The sequence below is a fragment of the Petaurus breviceps genome, unplaced genomic scaffold (assembly GCF_028583685.1).
Source record: "Petaurus breviceps papuanus isolate PSGF00001 unplaced genomic scaffold, PetGlider_PUasm1.0 90686, whole genome shotgun sequence".
Classification (NCBI taxonomy): domain Eukaryota; kingdom Metazoa; phylum Chordata; class Mammalia; order Diprotodontia; family Petauridae; genus Petaurus; species Petaurus breviceps.
In genome coordinates, this window is record NW_027187309.1 from 6,303,023 (window position 1) to 6,317,991 (window position 14,969).

General features: G+C 32.7%; 1 protein-coding gene across 1 annotated transcript in view; it reads right to left on the bottom strand.

Moving 5' to 3' along the window:
- CSMD1 (CUB and Sushi multiple domains 1) overlaps positions 1-14,969 on the bottom strand; it is a 2,654,573-nt gene that overhangs the window by 1,450,848 nt on the left and 1,188,756 nt on the right. The window contains exon 4 of the mRNA XM_069065406.1: positions 7,731-7,925. Within this exon, the coding sequence (XP_068921507.1) occupies positions 7,731-7,925 (195 nt within the window). The remainder of the gene's footprint in view (positions 1-7,730; positions 7,926-14,969) is intronic.

The window sequence follows — 14,969 nt, forward strand, 5'->3', positions numbered from 1 at the left end:
TTGATCACTTGTCTCTTGAGGATAGCTTTTAATATGGCATTTGTATCACTTACATATAGATTTCAGATGACAAATTTTATCATAAGTACCAATTGCAAAAATATTTCCCAATCCATATCTTCAGACTCTATATCTAATGATATTACTTCTTTAAAATATTATGTATTATTGATACTGAATTTTTTAAATATTGGGATTTAATTACTTTATTAGATTTCAAAATGCAAAAGTCTGCTTCTTTCTTCAAATAAATAAGACCTGGTTTTGTGAACAATTTTTAATATATTGCTGTATTCAACTTGCTAACATTTTATTGATTTTTTTTCATGTCTATTCAATAGTTATTTCTGTTCCTGGTTTGTTTCCCATATTTGCCTCTTGAAGATAATTTTGTAGAGTGTACTATCTATTTGAAAAGTTTAGGTGATGATAATGACAATGAATATTGCACTTAATTCACTTGTACATCCATCTGGATCAGGATTTTTTTCTACTTTTGAAGTTTATTTATGATTTACTAGATTTGTCTTTCTGAAATCAGGTGTAGTTTATAATTTTCTGTATTTTTAAAATACATATTTTATATTTTATAATAATTTGTTTATTTTACTTTAATTTTATTTTAAAAAATTAGTTGTGATATTTATGAATATTTTTCTTATTTATATATAGTCCATGAATTTCCTTTTATAATTATTTATCATGGAAATTATCATTTGATTTTTATCAATATATTAGCCAAAGTTTTACTGATTTAGTCGGCTTTTAAAATTAGCTCTTTTTATCATTTCACCAATCTTTCTAAAAATTAATTTTTTCTTTCACTATAAAATTTTTTGATACCTGTTTTAGCATTGCTCATTCACTGATTTTTTTTAGTCTTTATATTTGCATTCCTAGTACATTAATTTTATCTTATAAAGTTAAGAGCTTATAAAATTTATCTTATGCACTTTGAAGGATTGATTTAAATGCAATTCACAAATTTTTGTGCTCTTTTTTCATTTAATATAATTATTTGCTGTTTACACTTTGTTCTTTGAAAATGCACTATTATAATATTTTGGTCTATTTAAGCCTTTTTTTGGGTTTAATATATCAATCAATTGACAGATTTTCATTGTGTTCTTATGTCTAATGAATATATGTAAGTGCCTTCATTGTGAATTTATTTACAAATTATTTTGTTCCAACATCTGATTAATTCAAATAAAGAAGACATTCAATTCTAAAAAAAAACATATAAAGGTATATATTTTAATATTGTCATTCATAAACTGTTAATATATATTAGATTTTTTCCCTTACATTCTGTTCAAATCCATAAATTCTTTCACATTCATGTTTCTGTTATATTTTTCTCAGTACAAAGTAAATTTTGGGATATATCTATATTTTCATATAGGTAGACATAGATAAAGTTATATCAAGTGACCTATATCTATACAAACTATAATTTATTACCTTTGACTTTTTGCAATTTCCATTGTTATTTTTTTTTTTTAGTATTGAGAAATATATGACTTTTGGTACATATTATGGACATTTTTTTTTGTTATCTTTAGTGCTTTTAATTCTTTTTTCACATGACTTTCTTGTCAACATTTGTTTTTACTATTGCTTTTTCTCAAATAATGATTGTCCTTTTTAAAAATTCTGCTGGATCAGAATAAATTCTATTCCACACTTTCAATTGAATATTTTAATGAGTCTTTATATTTGATATGTATTTATTGCATATATCCAATAGTTAAGTTTTTGCTCTCCAATTCATTTACTCTCCATTTCCATTTTGTGGTCAAATTCATTCTGTTATAATTAATATTATGATTCTTAAATTTGTTAAACAACATTCTATATTAATATCCTTTTCCATTTAATTTGCTTATCCAACCAAATTATCACTATGTAGTTATACTTCTTTTTGTGTGTTTATGTGTATGTGTGCAATAATATAAACTCTCTTTCATTCTTTTCTTTCTCAGACCCAAATCAATTGGTCATAGCATACCTTGTTTTTGTATTCAGTCCTTCATTGTTGTAGTTCTTTTGCTCCAGATTATTTCTTTACCAATCAAACTGTCTGAATCAGATACCCCTCCTACCTCTTCCTAACCCAGTCCAGTCTCCTCTTAAATGACATCTACAACCACAACTTTTTTTTTTAACCTTCCATTGCCCACTTTACATAAAGGTATGGTCCATGACTTACCTTATCTCCACAGATACCAGAATGATTTATCTGTCCTACCACAATTGAAATAGTAAATCACCTTCAATTTCCTATCTTCTTCTCTGGGGCATTTATTTTTGAAAATCTGAGGCCAGAGTTTATTCACTTTCTTTTCTTCAATGATCACAAGTCATAGTGGCTCCCCTAAAGGAAAATAATTTTCTCTCCTTCTTGATCATTGCCTAGCACTCCAAATCTAAAAAAAATAACTTTTTATCTCAGTCTATTGAAATTCTTTATTCCTGATAGTCAATGAATTAGCTATTCACCTCACTCTCTTGTCATTAGCATTTCAGTAAAGTGCATTATACATTCCTCAAAGTCATTGATAAAAACATTGAAGAAAATATGTCTAAGAAAAGGAATTTACATCAAGCCATTAACTATCTCACTTTACTTGACTCTAATCCATTAATCAGCACCTTAGGGGTATGTTTAACTAGTTACAAATCCATTTAACTATACTAACATTTATACCACATTTATCCAACCTGTTCACAAGAATATTAATGGGCTGGGATTCTTCAGAGGGTAATGAAGCTCTCTTAGGCTAACATTATCAAGTCAGTGAAAAGTGCTCACACACATCTTGCTATTCTTTCCAATTTACTTGGAAACTCTCTTACCATTTTATAACAGTAGTTTCTGACATTTTAAAATATGCAAATAGCTACTTCCACAATGCCTCAATAGTTTGTGGGTTTAGCTTACTACTTGAAATTTAAAGGTGACATATTTGTAAATAAATAAGTTAAATTTAGAAGTAAACATCTGCTCATTGGAAATAGTTTGAGTATAAATTTGTAAAATCTTCTGTCTCTAAATATCTATCCAATTATTGCTTCAATCATTGAAAATTAATTCCTTTGGGAACTGACAGATGCTTTAAGTGTCTCTATTTGAGAAGCAAAATCTTTTCCTGTAGGAGTGGTTTCAATTTCTACCCTCAATTAATATCTTATAAGGGATTAGTCAAAAGCTGGTCAGATTCACATGAATGATAGGAGATGGCAAGATCTGAGTTTAAATTCCAAAACTTCAGTTAGTGGTGTGACCTTTGAAAAGTCATTTAACTTTTGAGATCTCAGTTTACTCATCTATAAAATGAAGGGATTTGACTAGCTGAGCCCAAACATTTTCTCTAGATCTTCAATATCATCATATAATCCTATGACAAAAAGGTGGCATCTCTTCCTGGGATGAAGAAGGAAAATGTTACTGAAAGAGAAGGTGTAAAGGTAAAGAGGTGTTAAATGCTAAATTTTTCCATTTCATGATTTTGCCTAGGACTAGTTCTTACTAAATGAATAATGCTATTTGAAATTTCTGTTGTACATCTTTGTCAGGTAGGAAAAATAATTATATTTCAGACATACAAATTCATTTTATTTATTCTTTCCATTTCCCATTTCAACATTCACATTGCTTTGTTCTTCTTTCCCCTTGCTCCCACCCTCTCATGTAAGGTTTAAAAGGGATTTGAGGGAGGCAAAATGGTATCACAGGAGGCAGGATGGGGTAAGAGAACTTGGGTTTGTTTGGTGACTCTAGGTAAGTTATTCTCTAAGGTAAGGCCTCTGATCCTTCATTTATATAATGAGATTGTTAACCTAAATGAGATATGAGGTCCCTTATAGATCTAAATATCTTATACATAATAGATTTAGTATATGTGCATATATGTTGTTGTGGTTGTTCGTTTATGTCCAAATCTTTGTGACCCCATCTTGGCAAGGATATTGGAGTGGTTTGCCATTTCCTTTTCCAGCTCACTTTACAAATAAGGAAACTGAGGCAAACAGGCTTACCCAGGGTCACAAAGCTAGTAAGTTACTGTGGCCAGATTTGACCTCATTAGGATGTATATTCCTGCCTCCAGGGCTGGTATTCTATTCATTGCACCACCTAGCTGCCCCATATGGGGATATACACACACACACACATATACATATGCGCACTGTCAATCTATCTATCTATCTATCTATCTATCTATCTGTCTGTCTGTCTGTCTGTCTGTCTGTCTGTCTGTCTATATATCTACATACACACATATGTGAACATACACATTTTATATCTATATGCATGTTTGTGTGTATATGAATATATGTGTACATGCATATATAATATACATACAATCACCATATTACAAATACAGTTACCATGTGGTTATATACCTATGTTTACACACACATATGTATGCATGTTTATAGACACACAGTAGTTAGGTGGCACAGTGGAGAGTGTCAGGCTTGTAGTCAGGAAGAGTAATTTTTCTGAGTTCAAATCTAGTCTTATAACCTGTGTATCTTCATCAAGAAAATCCCAAATGGCATTATGAAAAGTTGGCCATGACTGAAATGACTCAACAACAACTACTACTACTACTACTATACAGTAGATAACGTATGTATGTATAATAATGCCTGCATGCATACATATACAAAGAATACAGTATATAACCATGGAATATTAATTTATCATTGGGGTGTGGAAGTTGGGATTGTAATAAAAATGAATCAAATTAAGATGTAACAGTAAAGGACAATAAAGAAAAAAAGTTAATAAAGTATAAGAAAAATGAGTGGAAGGAGAAAAAATAATCTTGAAAGTGAAAATAATTAGCCATTCCTACCTCTGAAGAGAAAAGTGCTCTAAATTAGAGATCTAACTTAATGGAAAATCTTTGGGTTTAAGCAACTCCAATTGTATTGTGTATACAGAATTATTTAACCTTATAGTGATGACAATTTAATGAAGTGAATATCCTTTCATTGAACATGTGACTCATAATTTTAGGAGTCTACATTTGGGTTAAATGCTGTCATCAGGAAGAAAAAGTAAAATTCCGAATTCATGAAACTTCACTGTGACAGGACAGAACAGCTTTACTGTTCTACTATAAGGAACAAAATTCAAGCAATTACCATTTTAGGAATCAGGCACTATGTCTCTTCAATTTGTTTAGTTATCTCATACCACTTGAATGTACCTGCTCTTTGAGCACCAGCACATCCAAGAAAGGAGAAGCTATTAAGCATTAGGTTGTTTGCTAGAGGGGTAGCTTTGGGCCATGACAACACATGAAGCAAATTATTATTATCATTATGATTTATAAATGCTCCTCTATCTTGTGGGGATGGGGTATGGTCCATCAACTTTCAAATTAATGCTGGCAGAATGTCTGAAAAGGATTTAGAAGGCAAAAAGATTCCTCCAGTCTTTTGACAATCTTTACAAAGTTTTCTCACCGCTGATAGTTTAAAATCCTGGATCTTTTTTCCAATGGTCAGCAAGTTGATATCTGACTGGAGGAAGTAAGTCATATTCATACTGACCTGGTATACTTATTATAAATGAAACAGGAAGGCCTATAATTTGCTACTAGTTGGAAGGCTCTGTCCCAGGTTTTCCTCAGAGAGGAAATAAATGAGTTAGCAAAGTTGCTTTCATTCTGTGCCCAAGGAAAACCAAAATGTAATTTCCTAGGACACTGGCTAAACTTTTAGACTTGTAGTCAGTGATCATGATAGCCTTAATAAGGGAATCAGCATGAAAATAATTATAGTTCATTTGCCAATATATATTGCAGAGGCTATTAAAAGATGGCAAAGTGAAATGTAAAGAGTGCTGGATTTGCAATGAGGAGTGCATGTATTCAAGTTTTGGCTGGGAGATTAGGGGCCTAGTTATTTAACTTCTCCAAGCTTCAATTGTAAAATGCAGATAACATACTACTTTACTTACAGAATTATGGTAATGCCATTGTTTTGTAAATTTTTAAGTGTTATATAAATTTGAATTACTATCATTGCTGTTAGAGAAATTGGTTCAGGTTTGATCTGATCGAGTCTGTTCCTCCAGAGAGAGGAGAAAATATGTGAAGGCATCAACAACTAGAATGGCTGATAAAGCTATGGAATGTGACACCAATTTAATTGTACTAACTGCTTTGTGTATCCTTCTCTACCCTATTAATGATTGAAATATTAAAAGTGCCTGGTTTTGCTTAGCATTGATTGGTACATTTCTTCTTTTTAGTCTGTTTCAATGTAAGACATGTGAATAAAGGTATCCAGGTGGCCTAATGAATAGAATGTTAGACCTGGAATCAAGAAGATCTGAGTTCAAGTCCAGATCCAGACATTAGTTGTGTAACCCTGTGCAAGTCAAGTGATCTCTGTTGGCCCCATTTTCCTCATCTATAAAATGGGGATGACAACTACCTCTTAGGATTGTTGTAGGGATAAAAAGAAATAATTTTAGTAAAGTTGCTTTATAAACCTTAATAGAATATAAATTTACATTTGTAATATATAGTCTATGCAATACAAATATAACATTATATAAAGTATGGATTATTAAATGTAACAAATTAATATAAATACTAGCTATTATAATTATTGCATATAAAGGAGGGATTTATCATGACCCAAATACACCAATGAGTGTCCCATTTTTATCAATGAAATCATAATAACTACAACAACAAAACAAAAAACACCTAGAGGAAAGTATTAAGATTATTGTATAGAAACTCTATGAAGCATTTATGCAAGGATATAGACAATGATTACACAGACTAGAAGCTGTGAATGCATTTTAATCTGCACTAGTAGGGAGAGTATGCATAGTGAACTCATGGGTTCATCACCTTATCAGAGTAATGTAGCACGTCTAATGCTTTCTTGCTTAAATTTTGTTAGGGTTCTCTCATTCAACTATGAGTGTCCTATTTACAAGAACTAGGTCCTTGATGTTTAAATTTCTTTTCCCCTCAAAATAAATCAACGAGCATGTAGTTGCATATTTAGCACTTATTTCAGTCATTGTATTGTAATAATGAAATATGAAGTCCTATTGAGTGTGCTTTTCACAATTGTGAAAGTGATGTGAGATTGTCAAGGGCAAATTAAGCCACCTATAACAAGGAAAGAAACAAGTGTGATATGTTGTGCCTATTATACGCCAATCCTAAGAATCTCTTCTTACCTCCACAATCTTTCCAAGATCAGTGACAGTAGTTCCAAAATATTATCAGTCAGGTGTGCCTAGGTGGCATAGTGAATACAGCACTGGCTTTGGAGTCAGGAGGACCTGAGTTCAAATCCGTTCTCAGACACTTAACACTTATTAGCTGTGTGACCTTGGGCAAATCACTTAACCCCAATTGCCCTGCCTTCCCCCCTCCAATAAGCAATATATATATATACATATATATATATATATATATATATATATATAATTATCAGTCAGAATCCTTTTTAGCTCTAATTCTATAAATGAATATTTGGTCTAATTTAGACTGGCATTTAATCTATACAATGTTACTGTAGATTGTCATTTTCTTAAGATCAGACCTATTTAACACTTTTGAGAATTTATCCTATTTGACATGCCATGTTTTGTTAAATGAGAATAGTTGTAAAATATGCCTTCTTATGCATTGACTAATTAGCAGCACAATATTTCCCTCTGTAAGTTAGCATACATTCTGTACCTCTGCAAAATGGAGCTGGAAAATCCCATAATGCGCCATTGCCAGGACTAACTATGCAGGTAAGCATAGCATGACCTTCTAAGACATATCCAGAAAGGCAGCTGTATCGAATTTTATCTCCTATGTTGAATCTGGCTCCATGGAGGACTCCCTTAAGAATTTCCCCAGGATTTCCACATGTGTGACTAGGTAGCACTGTTGGAAGAAAGAAAAAAATAAGACAAAATATTTAGACATTTTTTACTGATATTTAAATTTTTGACATGATTCTTTTACATAACTACTAAGAACACAAGATCATTTCTCAACTCTGATGAGTCATATAAGGAAAGTCTTTCATGGAAGCCTCTAAGCAAGGGGTTCTTACACTTTTTGTGTCATGAACCATTTTGGTAATCTACCTGAAGTCTATGGTGTCCTGTATATTATTGCCTGAATCCACAATTGAACGAAATGTTAATTTTAATTTTCAGTTTTGTAAAAATAGAGATATATTATTCCCCAACCAAATTTGTAGATCTCAGATTGAGGACCCATCCTCTAAGCTATCTAAACTATTTTATTTCTCACCTTTGTTTTCTCAGTTCTTACAGCAAACTAAGAAAATGTCACTCAATCCCTTTGTAAGTCCAGATCCCTCCCAAACTCTCTAAAATTCCAAATTATCCTGCTGACCACATTTTGATGCCAACAATGTAGTGATGGTACGGGCCAGCATTAATAAGAATTTTACTGTTTTTGAGAGTGAGAGTCAATATTTGTCCCTCTGAAATGCTCCAGGAAACTTAAAACACTGTCTTTACAACAATGTCATACTCTTAAAAATTTGGCAAATGTCAAATTTATCATTGGGGAGACATTCCATTATTACATAGGTTTTCAGCTTAGTTGATACATCCTTGCATTGATTGTTCAGCAACTACTTTTTTCTTTTTGCTCCTTACAAACAGAGCACATAGGCAATAAGTTAAAATCTTTCATTAATTATAATAATAATTAAAGACAATCATTGTTTCCAAAGAAACATCTTTCCCACTGAGCACTTTATGATGGCATACATTTTTAGTAAGTACATGAGAAAGAAATAATGTTTCTTTGTGCAATTATAAAAAAAGTCACTAGTACTGCTCTAATCCCTCCAAAATACCACAAGTGATTCTCTAATAATCTTTGTAGTAATATATCATAATTGTAACAACTGAAAGGCCAAGTGGCACATTGAAGAGAAAGTGAAAACTCAGTATCAAGTTTTATTTCTGGTACATGACAACTATGTGACCTTGGGTGGTTAATTTAACCTCCCTGTGTCCCAGAAAATACTCTAGCATACTAAATTGAAGACGAGTTGCTGATTTTCATTGATAGAGAGAATTTACACACAGGTAGTTCATTTTACTGATAAACACATGTCAGAATTAGTGATAATAATAACTCTCACTACTATAACACTTTTAATTTCTATAAAACTCCACTCATACTTAAGCTATGAGTGTCCTTACTTGAAAGGTGAAGAAATTAAGGTTCAGAAAGGGCAGCATAGTGCAATGTGCTCCAAAAGTCACTAAACTGTATACTTACATTTAGACCCAGTAACACCACTACTCATTCTACCCCTCAAAGATATCAAAGAAAAGGAAAAGGGACCCATAAGTAAAATTACATTCATAGTAGTTCTTTCCGTAGTGGCAAGAACTGGAAACTAAGGGAATGTATTCCTTTGTGGGAATGGTTGAACAAATTATGTTTTATGGATGTAATGGTATGCTATTATGCTATAAGAAATGAACAAAGGGAGGGTTTCTGATATATCTAGAAACACTTATATGAACTAATGCAGAGTGAAGTGAGCAGAACAAGGAGAAAGAAATTACAAAATAATGACATTGTGAAGAAAAACAACTGAAAGATTTAAGATTTCTGATCAATAACATGACTGACCATGATTGCACAGGACTGATAATGAAGAATACAATCCACCTCCTGACAAAGACTTGATAGCACAAAATGTAAAAAGGAGAATACTTTTTTTTGATATGGCAAATGAGGGACCTTATTTTGAGTACAGAAGGATAGTTTTATTTTTTCCCCCAGTGACAGAGAGGTAAAAAGGAAAGAAAACAAATATTTGTTAATTGGGGAGATAATAGTAATTTAAAAAATAAAAAAAAAATCTACCTGATTTAAAGTTGAAGGTCATGGATCTGAATTCTGTATCTGATGCATACTACCCTGTGAAATTGGGCAAGCCATTTATCTTCTCTGGTACCCACTTTCTTCATTTACAAAATGATGGAAATGAATTAGATGATTTCAAATTACTTTTTAACTATAAAATTTATGACCAAATGAATTTCTCAGAATCACACAGCAAGTAGCAAAGACAGAATTCAAACTTCAGTTTTCAGACTCTATGACCAGTAATCTTTTCATCTAAGCATGGAACAGGAACTTGCCTCTCACTTCATGTTTTTCTGAACCTTATGACTTACAACATTAAAGAAAAAATAGATAAAAGATCAAGGAGATGGAGAAATTCCAACCTTTTAGAGGATTGGTGAAATTGCATAATATCAAAGGGACATCATGATATTAAATAGTTACTTAGGTAAAAAAAAGTGAGTGACATGGATGGTTGACAGTTATGGTAGTGGTGATCACATGAGGCTCCTAGGCTACATTTTATGACCCTGGATCCATGGACAGGTATAGCTATACTTTTAGTAACTTTTCATATTTCATCTCACTATTGGGATTTTGCATCTATTGATTTGTAGGGATGTCATGCAGACATCAAATTAATGTTGATCTCAATTTTCTATCCTTCAACAGATCAGGAATCTAGATTAGTATTGAGGTAGGACCCAAGGAAAGAGAGATGAATGCAGAGGAGGTCCTTCTATCAGGGGGAACTAGATCATAGTATCAAAGATTTAAGGCAAGAAGGGACTTTGAAAGTAATCTTGTCCATTGCTTACATCATACAGATGAGAAACCTGAGAAACAGAGAAGTTAACCTATGAAAGATTACAAAGGTGGCACATGGTAGAGCCAGGATTCAACCTTGTTCCTCTGCACCCCAATTCAGTGCTTTTTCCATTCACTCATTCTTTGAATTGTTACCTGGGTATCCTCTAGAATAGCAAGTGATTGGATCTACTCTTTTCCATCTAAATTCCAAAGGTCAATATGATAGGAAACATATGGCTGAGGATTAGGAACTTTTACTCTCAGAATATGAGATATTGTTTGACAAACAATCCCAGTGTTATTTATTATAGAACACCAGAAAAAGAAAAATGGTGGCCTATTTCAACACTCCCTAAATGACACCGTTTTATAGCATCGTGTCCAAGTATATTTAAAAATTCATCACTGGAATCTGTGATATTCTTCTTCATAAATTTATACTGCAATCCCCTGACTGGGGTTAGATTTTAGTATTATTCATCACTCATATTGTTCCTGCATGCTTTGCTGTCTTTCTCCTGTTCTTTTCTCATCTATTTCTTTTTTAATCTTTTCTATATTATATAACTAAATGTTCCATGTTTTAAAACTTCTATGCCATTTTAACCTCTTAAATAGGATGGTTATGAAATAAATTTAATTACTGAATTGAATATATTAATAATAAAAACATCCTTAATATGAATGCCCTGCATGATCACTCAAATTAATATTATATATTGATTGGCAGTTTAAGCACATTCATGTTTAGCATCATGGGCAGACAGGTGTTTAAAAATAGATTTTAGTGATATTAAGAGTAAAAATGTAACTCTCCCTTTGCTTGAGTTAATATTATATATATGTATATTTTCACACACAATATTATGTATATAATATTAATGGGTTTTTCTCACTTATTTTTTGTAGTTCCATCTACACTTGGTATATGAGGCTTAATAGACAATATCTGCATAGAATTTTAAAGTTTCCTAAGTGCTTTTCTAAACAATTACTATGAAAACAAAAACAGCATAAAAAATAGGCTGCTGAAGTATTATTGGTTCCACTTTACAGGTGAGGAATTCAAGACTCAGAGAGTTCAAGTGATCTGCTTATTGTTATACAGATAGTAAGTGCTGAAACAATCATTTTTACCCATTTCTCCTGACTCCAAATCAAAAGCTTTTTTCACTATGCTTTGAAAGCACCAAGATAATAGATATATATGTAACTGGGCTTCCATTTAAGCCTGGGGTATTGTGCATGCTGCTGCTTATGTGGAAAGAGATGATTCTGGTTTGGTGGAGAAAATGTTGAACAGGACCTAATGTTGAGTAGTTTCATGAGCAAGGCAATCTATTGACAACTTTTTCAGAGACATTTGTGCTTTGTTTTAGAGAGACACTTTGAGAGAAGGAAGGTATAGAGAAATGGAAGAAATCATCTCCTCAAAATGCTCCCCATTTTCGACTTGCATTCATACAGACTCCAAAATAGACTTCCTTGGGTAAGAAAGGGCCTTCTCTCTTTGTTTCTCTCAACTTCAAACTAAAAGTTAATTCACTTTTGAAAATTCTTTGGTATTTTATTATCTATATAATTTTTCTGATTTCTGTTTGTTATTTTCTTGGATACATGTTTGCTCTCTATTTGCTGTTTTTGTGATGGTATTTTATAAAATTAACTCAGAAGCTAAACTATCTAGGGGAAACTGAGGACTGCCTTTCCCCTTAAGTGTGATTGGGGAAGTAGCTTTTGTTCTTGACCTGTCATACTCTTAGATTAGCAATATTATAGGGGGGTGTTTATAGATATAATTCTCCCCCAATATTCCTCTTAAAAATGAGTGAGAAAAGGAACAAGTGTCCAGACAAAGCCTTTTCTCTAATCATTTCAAGGTGAAAATCAGTCTCCCTTGGGAAAAAAACAAAACAGCATTTAGATTACAGAGATATTTCTCTATATGAGACATTTCAATATATTTAGATAATCCCTGGAAATGTTGCAACATATCTTAGACAGAAACAGACATATACATACATATATTTTTTTCACCTCCCTAAATCTCTCTCTCTCTCTCTTTCTCTCTCTCTCTCTCTCTCTCTGTCTCTCTCTCTCTCTCTCTCTCTCTCCCACACACACATTCTGCCCCTTTACCTCTCCTTCTCTCTCCTCCTTTTCCTCTCCCCTCCTCTTCCATACCCCTCTATTAAAACCAGGATTCAAATCTAAGACCTTCAGGTACTCAGGTAAATTTTGAAGTCCTCACTGAGGTCTTTTTACCTACCCACCTAAACAAACACAAAGTAGACTATGATTTTAACAACTTAAAGTATTATGAGCTTAAATTCTATTAAACTATTTTCAATTTTATTATGTAACTTTTCTTCCTTTGGCAACATGGTAACTATTCTAACAAAGTTAGAACTCAGTAAAATTGTTTCACCATTTAGAGTTGCACCTCCCCCCATGAAATTCTAGAGCCCTGTTTCTAATCCAACACTTCATATTGCTCAAATCCATTTGTGACCACAGAGAAGAGATGCTCACTGGGAAGATCAATTGAATATGAAGATAATACAACAGTGCTTGAAGCAAACATAAAATTCTTTTTATCAAAAGCAGACTAAAAAATGTCAAACTTATTTGTTTCTTCATTTAAAAAAAAGTAACTGAGAAGGAATAAATTTTGTTTGTAGTATATACTGAGGTTTATAACTAGATTTTGGGGGAAGAAGAGCTACAGTATTGAGTGTTGTATTTAGAATCAAAGAACTTTTCACCTCTATGGGTCCAAGTTTCCTCTTCTCCAAAGTGAGGAGTTGAATTTGATGACCTGTAGGAAGGTCCTTCCCAACACTATTATTCCATAATATTTTGTATTACCCATATCATTCTTACTGTATAGAACAGTCTGTCATTGGCCTGGTGAGGGGTCACATGGAGGGAGCCCTGGTTTTCTAAAATAAAAATCTCAACTTTATCCTAGATAGTCTTATTTCCTTTTTGAAATGGAAGTTTTGGGTTTACTTCAACTCTCATAAGCCCAAGGACAGTACAATGACTTAAAATTTAAGAAAAGAAAGGTAGTTTAATAAACTCTTATTTCTGATCCCTAATCTGGCTAGAATTTGATATGGTATAGGAAGACTCAGTTTTATCCTGGCAGAACAGTTGAGGTGACCACTCAGTATTCCTGAAAATTAGCCTGAACTTAGAGAAATCTGAAAAGATTGAAATATTGAATTTAAATCATATGAATGGAATGAGAAACTACTTTTCCCTAGTGATTTGCTTCTAAGTCTAGGAAACTTTAGAAGTATTGAATACTTCCCCACTTATCTCAGACTGACTTTCTCCCCATTAGCATTTAAGAATGTTAGTCATAGGTTTCTAAGGGGATAAAAAACTAAAAATGTCGGGGCGGCCAGGTAGCACAGAGAGTAAGAGCACCGGCTCCAGTGTCAGGATAACCTGGGGACCAAATCCGGGCTCAGATACTTAGCACCACACTCAGAAATAACTGGCCGTGTAACCTTGAGCAAGTTACTTAACTGCGATTGCTTTAAAAAAACAAACAAACTAAAAATGTCACATTAATCACATGTATCATGGATCCAGAAAAAAAAAAAAACAACTCGATTCCAAAATTAAAATGAAAGCTTCCATAGAAATCAATGTGTTATTGACTAATTTGCCAATGATAATGACTGCAATAGGCTAATAGTTATCACAAACTTTCAGGACCAATTGTACATAAAATCTATGCAAATAAGCTATCCTACAAATAGGACTTGTCACACCATACAATGTTGTTGCTGTTTTCCTAACCTGATATCTGTGGAGAGCATTAAGAAATGAGAGGGTTTAACTAGGCTATAGAACAAGCTGTTGGGCTTTTGGACGGGAAGACAGATGAAAATGACAACCATGCTCCATGAAATATGCAAGAATTCACAAGATGCCATGGCTTGTCTACATCGGCCATGTCATTATACTGCTTATTATTTTATAAATTTAAACCAAGTTGATCTGGGAAATAACAAAAACGAAACAATATTATGTGGCAAAATCTGTTATATGTGCCCTAAAACTTTGACAAAACAAAATCATTCAACACTAAAAAGACATCAAGGACTGCAAATACCTGTGATAATAAGTTGGTCAAAACATCCTAGCAATCTCTTAACATGAAGTTGCATGCCAGAGACAAAGAGATATACTTATATAATAAAAGTTTGTCATGCCTAAGCAACTGTTGACAACTAACAAAAAGTTAGAATTAGGAAT